Source organism: Notothenia rossii (genome assembly GCF_949606895.1).
Source record: "Notothenia rossii genome assembly, chromosome: 9".
NCBI classification, from domain to species: Eukaryota; Metazoa; Chordata; class Actinopteri; order Perciformes; family Nototheniidae; genus Notothenia; species Notothenia rossii.
Genome location: NC_136907.1, coordinates 52,735,667 through 52,746,252, shown reverse-complemented (window position 1 = coordinate 52,746,252; position 10,586 = coordinate 52,735,667). Strand labels below are relative to the sequence as shown.

At 40.8% G+C, this 10,586-nt stretch overlaps 1 protein-coding gene across 1 annotated transcript in view; it reads left to right on the top strand.

Moving 5' to 3' along the window:
* Positions 1–547: 547 nt before the first annotated feature.
* Positions 548–10,586, top strand: part of LOC307019904 (KN motif and ankyrin repeat domain-containing protein 3-like) — a 24,707-nt gene continuing 14,668 nt past the window's right edge. The window contains exons 1-4 of the mRNA XM_079651004.1: positions 548–972; positions 7,888–7,967; positions 8,045–9,542; positions 9,624–9,661. Coding sequence (XP_079507130.1) covers positions 7,952–7,967; positions 8,045–9,542; positions 9,624–9,661 — 1,552 coding nt within the window. The 5' untranslated portion in view covers positions 548–972; positions 7,888–7,951. The remainder of the gene's footprint in view (positions 973–7,887; positions 7,968–8,044; positions 9,543–9,623; positions 9,662–10,586) is intronic.

Below are 10,586 nucleotides of genomic sequence, written 5' to 3'. Positions count from 1 at the left end.
TATCCTTCTCTTTAATAAAGGATGGCTATGTTGTTATTTTGTAGGCTCTATTGTATGATGTACATAGCAATCTTTTCATTGTTTTTTCTTTAAATGCCTATATCGTGTTTCCTTGTAATCAAAATTGAGAGTTGAAGAATTTCCTAGTGTAATGCTTTTAACTGTTCATAAAGCGACAATATGAATGCTGATGACACATGGAAAAAAGTTACACCCATAGATCATGGCAATTGATACAGGTTGTTTGTAGATGGTCTGGGTGGTCCACTGCCTTTAAGAGGAGCAGAAGAAATGCTTTCCTGGCATGATGGCTTTGCCCCAAAGGAAGATGTGTTGTGGGTTGAAAGTGGATCCATGAAGAATGAGAGGTATGCACTCAGAGAATGAACCCTCATAGACACCAAGCCCTCAGCTCTCCACCCGTTACTTGATTATATAGGACAGAGACCAAATAACACTGGGTAGGGTTACACATTCTGACCGAGGGGGGTCTTTGAGGCACTGCGTGGCCACTGATGTTATCTGAGAGGATTATGGATGGTACACAGTAAGGTGACTCTGGTACTTTCTTTTGCTTGCCTTTGCCAGATGCTCCATATATTGACATGTTTTCACCATGGTCCCAGAAGAAGTGCTGTCATTCCCGGCCGGCTACTCCTCTGAACTTCTATTTGCTGTCGTCTGAAGGAATGGGTGTGGCTGTCTACGCCTAGCCACCCACTTATGACTCCTCATCGTAGGAAGGCTTAATGCTCACAAGCCCCACCCTGCTCTCTGTTACACACGAGCAAACCCAGCTTCTGTTATGGCAGGAGCTGCACATAGGCATTCACCAAACAGCCGCGGCATGCCTCTCTCCCTGACAGCACCCCCCTGCCCTCTGAGGAGACAGACAGACGGAGCTGAGAGCAGCCTGTAGTGTCTGACGCCCTCACATCATCAAAACAGAGTGGAAAGAACTGCTGCCACCAGGTAAGGTCTGGTTTAATATTCATCTCATATATCTTACTCATCGGAGGACAGTTGGATCGGATAGATGCTAGATGTTGACCTCGAAAGTTTTTCAATTTGGGACACGCTTATTTCAATTCAGGGTCGAGTAGCTTTTGACAAAAAGTGATTTAACAAATTGCATAGAGTGGACCTATCAGCCTGTGCTGAATACTAATTAGGCTTTCAAGAGACTAAGTTGACTTTTAAAGATTAAAAGTTGGAATATACTTACACTTGATTTACACTTAAGACACACACACACACACACACACACACACACACACACACACACACACACACACACACACACACACACACACACACACACACACACACACACACACACACACACACACACACACACACACACACACACACACACACACACACACACACACACACACACACACACACACACACACACACACACACACACCTTTCTATTTTAACCGTTCCATGTTAACATACCAGTTTTCTTTCTTGCATGAAGCCCCTGGCAGCTGTTTCATCCTATGAGCTTTGGCTCCACATACCACACAACCGGGCTTAGATGCCATTAGTGTAACTGTGACCCTGCTGCTGTTGGACAAAGACCAGGAGTCAAGCAATCTAAAATCCAAAGACTTAGACATACAAACTTAAAAACACATCTTAGAACTTTTTCTAGGACGTCTTTGGAGGCAGAAAAAGAACAGACATATCTGGGAGCTGGAGTGGAAAAAAGAGTCCAAACAGTTGGTTTTAGTTCCTAAATCAACTCTGAACAGAAGTCAAGGTTTAGAGTTATGCACTGGAGAGAACAGCAGTCTGTACAGCCAAAAGTGGAGGAAAGGAATTATTTTTACGGGAACAAAACAAGGAAACATGCAGATATACAAAGTGTACGGACGGATTGACAGAGATTGGCAAAGACCATGGGGAAACAGTTTCTCACTGTTCAGGCTTATATTTAGTGTCTCAAAGTGCACACATTAAAGTAGTGTCAAGAAGAGGCTTTGTTCAAACACAGAACACATGGGATGGTGGCTGGGACAATGTGATATGGAATTCAAACTGACAGCTCTGCAAGGTCACCACATGTTAACCCATGGAAACAAAGATATCAAAGTTATTGATGTATGTGGTGCCTTAAATTGTAAACAATAGAAAACTGTGAGGTTGCATTTAGAGCACAGGTGTGATTTGAGCTAGATGCTAACATCCTTTTGGTAACAGGCTTACAATGACAATGCTATGCCTATGTTCACGTCTTATTTAAGTTTGTTAGCATGCTTATGTTTGCTAAAAAGTAAAAAAAACAGGCTAGAGCTGAGGCTTTTGGCAATGTCATTAGTTTTGCAATTTTTGTATCATTAACCAGTGTTTGACATTTACTTTTGAAGAGTACTAGATGAAAAGATAGATTAGATCAGTATCTAAGGGGGAGATGAATGTGTATGAAGTTCCATGGGAATACATATAATATCATCATTCCTTCATTTTTTTTTTCAACCTCCTGGTGGCGCTAAACAAAACATCCTTGGATCACCAAAGTCTTAAGAATTGGTCATCTGGCGAGCAAGACTATAAGGTCAAAATCTGTATCCAAAGTGGCAGAACAACCAACTAACATTATCATCAGAGCCATGCCGCTAGCACGGCTAAAACTGAGCAATGATACATATCTTTGCTACTACCACCAGTTACTATAGGTTAGCTGCTATTGACCTACATTTAGAACTTAGAATGAACCCATAGTCCTTATCTGAGGTTGAAGCATTTAGCATTGCTTCAGAGTTAGGTCGCCAGTCTTACTGTATCATGAGTTCAAATTTAATTTGTGGCTTTAGTAAAGAATGCTGTGGATTGAGATGTTGTGATTATGAGGTTTTTGCTGATGCAGGACGTCTAAGGGTCTGTGTGAGGAGAGACACATTTACAGAGAGGGGGAGAGCAGCTGTTGTGGGAACAGAAAGATGAAAACAACCCCAAGAAAGTAAAAGGGACCCTAAAAAAAGCTTTGCCATTTCCTAAATTTCCTGAAAAACAGCCAGAGCTTTAGCTGGATACAAAGGAAACATTGATTTTGAAAGTCAAGAAAAAATGTAACTCGGTCTTATGCTTGACTTTGGATTGAGTTCAATATGTTCAGACTGCAGAGGCAGCATTGGCTGGGGCCATTTTGGGGTAAGGCACATTTTTTATGTTTAATTTCTTGGGTTTCCTGTGAGGTGGGCCTACTTATCCTAGCATACACAATTAAAACCTGTGCCACAGAATTGTGGAGACAGTTAGGCAATGACTCTTGGGAATTCCCTATCTCTAACTCTATATTGTTTCCTCTGTGGTTAACCGGTCAGAAAGTCTATCTTAAGTAAGAAACGTGTGGGCTACAGGGGTTTGCATTATTGTCTGAATGCAGGACGATGAATGGTCTTAAAATATGCATTTCTGATTCTGAATGTTGTTATACAGATTCAATACCAGTATCCATACAACTCTCTTAGCTGTGCTAAAAATGCGAAGCTACAACCATGATACAGCTGGCTTAGCCTAGCATAAAGATGGGAAGGAAAAAGTTAGCCTGTATCTTTCTAAAGGTAGAAAAACCTACAAGCACATCAATGCCTCACTAAAGCTGCTTTGTCTAATATAATTAGTTTGATAAATAAAAACTTTAGTTGTGATTTAACAAACCCAGGCTAGCTATTTACCCCCGTGTCCAGTCATTGTGCTAACCTAAGCGAAGTCTCCGGCTAGTAGCTTAACATATAACGTATGGAAAAAGAGAGTGATATTCATCTTCTCCTCAACTCTAAACAAGTAAATTGAAGTGGGTATTTTCCAACCTCTGCAATAACTTTCTCCAAGGTAGATGTAAAATTTTGGGATGAAACCTCTTAGCTTCGAGGCCCAAATGTAAAATAATTTCTCTTGAACTGTTGCCAGCAGCCTGCATTCTCAACCTAATGACTGAGATCTCAGTGAGGCCGATAGAGATGTCAGCAGTAACAGGTGTTCTGCTGTACAGTGCAGATTGACACATTCAATGGTTAATACAACCTCTGCCTGTAGTCTAAATTAGGCTCTTTTGTTTCCTCTTAATGCCTCTCTAGCTCGAATCAAAATTATTCTACAGTGAGGGCATTTAATGGCATTCAATTGACTGTAAAATTAAGACACATGTCTGGGTCTCATCTAGGGCTGCACGATTTTGGGAAAAAATCTAATTGCGATTTTTATGACAAATATTGCGATTGCGATTCGATTTGCGATATTTGTTTTTAAGCGACCCAACAGAAGTTTATTGTAAAATGCGGCCATATTTCCAGCTAGGAAGGTCGCATCAACATGCTCCCGTCTCTAGCACCCACGCAGCCCGAGCTACGAGTGAAGGAACTAAACTTACATGAAACTTCCGTTGGGTTGCTTTAAAGTCAAGCTTCAGTTTAAGATTCACCCTGTAATAGATGTAAAACATGTGATGGAGCATTACTAACCTGACTCAGATGGTTTGATTCACCAAAACATCTAGGAAAGCTCCATTGGAAGCCATTTGGAAAAGTATTTTAAAAATACTTGGCAGGTGATTGGATCAATCTGTCATATTTGTATTTATTTATAGAAGGACCATGCATACAAAAACATTAATCTCAGCAAAGAGAAGAGAAGTAATATGCCAGATTATAGCTAATAGCTAATTTCCATCTGTGGTCCTCAGGCAGGTTCATAACAATCAATAAACAAATAATAACATTGCATGATCTCTATCAGTCATACAATTTTAAAACCTGATTTAAGTACAGCTCAATAAATTAATACATAGTACACTTGAAATACCCTTACATGATCTCGGTCACTCAAATAATTATAAAGCATGATTTAAATACAAGTTACGAACATAATACTTAGTACACTTCAAATACACTTAAAGGTGGGGTAAGTAAGTTTGAGAAAACGGCTCGAAATATACTTTTTGTTATATTCCATGGAATGCTTAACATCTTAACAGCTTAACATCCCGATAGCAATGAATATCTGAAGTGCTTTGACAAAAAAATCCATAAACAAATGTCATCTGTGGAAGCCGTAGCGCTGTAAAAAGTCAGGCCCGGTTAAAATAACTGGATGGCTTACCTGCCTGTCAGCCTTCCATCTGTGCACAAACTTATCTCGTGCCCTCATTGGTCATGTCAAGTGTGTTGGAGGAGGGGCTCTGTAAGGAAGTGTCAGATTTTTTCCGGTTGTGTATTTTCAAATTCTAGCGCACTCGAGCTGGTTTCTCAAACTTACCTACCCCACCTTTAAATAAAATATCTAACATATAGTATGACAATATAGTTGAAATATAAAAAACTCAGATTACAGTGTCATTAATGTTGGCATGACTGGTTGCTTTAGCTTAATATCGTTTTTTTTGCACCATAAGAAAACAAGTTAATATCAGTACAGGTTTTAAGTTCAACTGGAAGAGTATTCCAGTGCTTGATGGCCGTAAACGGAAATGCTGATCGCCCAAAGGCAGTGCGCCTCAGAGGGATGGTTAGATCTGCATTTAATGCAGATCTGGAGTTTCTGCAACTCTGCTCACGGCGAATCTGAAAAAAGCCCCTCAACGGTGTTGTTGTAGAATTGTGAATGATTCTGAATACCAATTGAACTCGGGAAAGTAGAACAAGACTATCAAAACTGAAAAGTTTTTATATGGACAGTATATTGCAATGATGGTGTTTTAATGACTTTCTATCCATAACTTTTAAGGCTTGTTTATAAAGAACCTCAGGTGGTCTCATAGCAGTCTTATAGTTGCTTGGGACCAGCAGGTTATACAGTAGTGAAAATGTGATAGTACTGTATCATGGCATGCAAAAAGGTTTTCGATGCTTCTATTGTTAATGAGTTCCTAATATGTTTACATTTGAAAATTCTATATTTCAGCTTTCTAGTCATGCTTCTAATATGGCTTTCAAAAGTCAAATTGGCATCCAAGATCACTCCCAATCTGTCTATCACCTTATATCATGGGCCACTTCTGATTGGTTAACAATGGCTGGTACATGTGGAGCACAGCACTTCTGATTGGTGTGGATGACTGACACACAAGAAGAAAAAATTTGATAATCGCATCATTTCAAATCGCGATTTCGATTTCAAATCGCGATTTCGATTTCAAATCGATTAATCGTTCAGCCCTAGTCTCATCTCTAGACATGTACTTTAGTTTAACACCCACGTGTATAGGCTAAATTTAGACTTGTCAGATCGAGTGCTTAAAGATTCCACTCAACATCAAAAAGGCCCACTGGCATTAACAACATACGTACTGTATCAGTTTCAATGTACAGTATACCACATGTATTAGGTTTCTGTGTAAGGGACAGAAGAGAACATACAGTGAGAAGGAATTCTTCTGTGGTAAATCCTATCAAGAAAACAAATATTTTAAAATATCAAAAATGGGTGGTTACATGATTAGTTAATTCAAAGTTTCTATTTGATTAGGGTTTTTAGACCTTTTTTTTTTTAGAGTTGTTTACTTTTATGATACCAACAGAAATGTGCACTTTGCATCTTGTCTGAAGCTGTGAAATAACACAATTTGGCCTCAAATATTTCTGATTATCATTATTTTCTTCACGTTTTCCTTTTTCTTTCTAGTGTCAAAACCGTTTTTGGTTTCGAATTGTAGTAATGACATTTCCTTTATCAATCCTGCTATGAAAATACTCCCCATTCTTCTTGGGGCCTCCTGGAACTACCTCAATAAGCCCTGGTGTAGAACCACATGTATAGATAATGTTCATGTGGGACCTGCATCTCTGCAAGTACATTTGCAAAATTTCACGTGAACATGTAAATGTGCGCACCAGTATCTGTTTATTGCAGTTTTTTTTAGCTTCGCTCGTCATCAGAGATTGTGTGAATATCGGTTGTCAAAATTCCCAGCAGAGCCATTTGGCGGTGTTTGTCTGTTTACTGCATAGCTGACATTGTTTGGGGCTGCGGCTCGGTGGCTGTGGTGCCTCAAGAGGACATCGAGCTGCCACAGGGGCTGGTGGTCAGGAGAGGGGGGGGGGGGGGGGACATGGGAGGAGGGAGGTAGGAAGTAAGGGCAGCCATAACTGTACTATAGACCATTCTCTATTATATGAAGAGTAAAATGGAAAGTCAGCAGAATAGAGGAGAAATGTACTTTTATGAAAAAGAGCGGAGAAGGAAGTTACATTCAAAGACAGTTAGGTAAAGGTGAACCAAGAATCTGACAAAGAGACTGTGTAGACCTAGTAGGAGACACGGAGAGAGCAAGGGAGGGAAGTAGTGAGTCACAACAATGGTTGTCTGTATTTATGTCTGTAGGAGTATATTTTTCACCGCTGGCCATAGCTGCTGGGCTGAAGAGTCCTCAGCTATTCTCAGCTCTGGTCCTGGATGGCAGGGCTGTAATCAAGTGAACATCAGGCCTGCCACTGTTGAATAACAGCAGCCTGTGCATGGAAGAAATGAAGCAGTGAGAGTGTGAAAAAAACAGAATTATTTGGGAAGAGAATGGGACTGAGCAAAAGAGAAACATCATTCAAGAGTAATTTAATGTTTGTGGTGCTTCCTGCTACATGTGGGAGAATGAATACTGTAAGAGGCCGATTGTGAATGGAGTACAAAAAAGGGTTTTTGTTGTTTAAAGTGCTCCTCCGTCTGGTCAATAAAATATGATGGGGTCTCCCACCAAAAATACCACAGCTAAACCTCGAGTGAATGTCATTGCCAAAATGTATCTGTTCTCACTCAGGATTCATGAATCGAATTAATATTTTTTGTATAACCACACAGTTACCAATTCTAACACAAAGCCTAACGTGTTCTCCATGTGTCCCTCATACAATTTAATGTATTTTTTTATTTTGTTTGTTTTGGCAGGTACCAAAAGTCCAACCAGATAATGTGGCAGCAAATTGTTTGAACAACTGACAACAAAAAAGTGATGGAAGGACAAAACGGTAAAGAAAAGTCCAAAACATGACACATTTTTTCCTAATTGGTTAAGGATACTAAATTACTGTTTTAATGTTTACAGGAAGTATCTTGCACCGTAAAACCACTGAAAATGGAACTAGAGGGAAGCCCCCATACTCAGTGGAAACCCCTTATGGCTTTCAACTTGACCTGGACTTCCTCAAATACGTGGATGACATAGAGAAAGGCAACACAATCAAAAGAGTACCAATCCAGCGTCGAAGCAAAGGCCCCCGAGCCAGCACTCTTCCCAGGCACCTCAACCCTTCTGGGTGCGGGTACCGCCCAAGCCCCTGGGGATCTACTGGAGCTCTTGGCCCAAGGTCAAGACTGTCTGACGCCCATCACTATGGCTACAATTCCTTGGCAAATGATCAGAGATCCCAACTTTCTCCCACAGGTCTCCGATCTCTGGCAGAGATGGAGGCCAGAATCAAGGAGTTTGATGAGCAACCACTGGGTGAGCACATCAGACCTCATCTCCTCCGGGCCTCCAGTATGCCACTTACAGTATTACTGAGGCAGGGATCAGAGTCCACAGACGAGCCCGGAAGCCTCCGGAGTTCGAGGGACCACCTTGGGGAGAGAAACCCCTCCTGTGAAGACGTGTTCTACTCCTCGGACAGCCCTCGGCCCCAGGATTGCTCAGGGCTGTTGAGACGCCTGACCGAGGCTCTCGAACGTGTGGGGGAGCTGGAGATGGAGGTGAGGGTGGTTCCAGAGCTCAGGGCGCATATCTGCATCCTTCAGGAGGAAAGAGAAAGGCTCCGACTGGGATTAAAACCACAGATTCAAACCCCACCAATGAATGGAACCACAGACCGTAACACCTCCTCCAATTACGGCATTATGGATATCAAAAGGCCTCGGCATGAAAGTCACGTCATGTTTCCTAGAAATCACCAGATCACTCGAGAAGACTCTAATCCCATGCACGAGTGGAGGACTAGTACAGATCTGGATGAGCTGCTGACGGTGACGTCCCTGCAGGCTAAGGTAGCTATGCTGGAGCAGAAGCTCCATGAGACTGGCCTAGAGCTACATAGAGCTTTAGGTTTGCTAAAGGAGCAGCAAGAGGAGAGCATGAGGAAAGATGAGAAGATGGAGAACCTTATCAGGAACCCTGCAGTGTGGGTTCATGCAGAGAGGGTGCTGGTAGAACAGGATGAAGATGAAACTGTTATGAGATCCCTTGAACCATATATCAAAGTGTCAAGTCCAAATGCAAGAACTGTTTCTGCAAATGGACAAAAAAGTCAACAACAAGACCTGGCATTGTCTGTTAAACCTGAAGACTCTTCAGAGGAAACAGCAGTGGTGGCCCATCATATAAAACAGATCAAGAGGCTGCTGCATAAGCAGTGGGATTGTTTGTGTGCAGAACATGTGTCAGGAAGGGAAGGTAAACCTCTACAGCACCCTGACCCCAAAGTCAACGCCCTGCAGCAGGAGATGATGGGACTTGTGGACATCCTTACATCCTACTACACCCAACATGGATGCAGTGGTGAAGAGAGTATCCAACATGGAGGTACTGTAGTCCACAGATGTTACATTATGTCACTGCAATGATTAAAGCATAGTTGTATAATGAAAATACAAATAATGGATGCTTCATGTCTGCTTCTTATCTACTAAAGTCTGAAAAATGAAGCCAATGCATTGCTGCCTCACAAGTGTAATTGTATAGAAGTCTACACGAAAACCATCCTACTTGTCACCTAATTTATTAGTAACATAAATATTTAGCTGAAAATCGTATTTTCTCAATATACCTTCAATATAACATGATGTCCATTTAGTCAATCACGATCCCATTGGGACTGAATTAGATGATAAAGCAAGGTATGCTAAGGGCGTTGCTAACTTCTTGTTGACAGGTTGGTACCACGGTGTTGTGAGCTTGGGGTGTTGTCATGGTTTTTGTCTTAGAACTTTTACTTTTTCACAGTGTGTTATCAGTTGATGGATGTTAATTGGAACATTATGGTCGATTGAAAATGTCAAGACTAAAGTCTGGGCTTCAAACCATATTCCACAAACCAATGGGCGACGTCACAGAGACAATATCCACTTTTTTCGTGACTCTAAGATTGAACACTAATTTTGTGATTTGATCTTATATATTTGAAGAAGAAGTACATTGGTACACTACAAGGCAAAACAACCACTTTAGTTTTAGTTTGGAATCTGATAGTTTACTCGTAGTTTATCTTTGGAGAACATGTCTAGTTATTTACAACTATGGCAGGTCAAAGCATTTAAAACTTAGCAGAAGAATGTGTATATTATACTCTTTGTTATCAGCAGAATCTATATTATTTAAGTTTTTGTTATTTTTGTTAGATTAGGCATAGGAGCTCTGTGTAGTGGAAAAATCTGTGTAAAACAGAGTTGGAGTTAACTTGTTTATGCTAAGAACTACAGCAATGGAAACATATCAAATCTTTGAAACGACAAGCTCATTCCCCTTTCATGAAGACGCTAGTCTGTCTAACAGCACATACAATTTGACAAAATAATCCTTTTCTTTTACTCAAAGTAATGAACATTTATGTCTATTACCATCAAGGCTACATCATGATGTTCCACTGTCACATCTA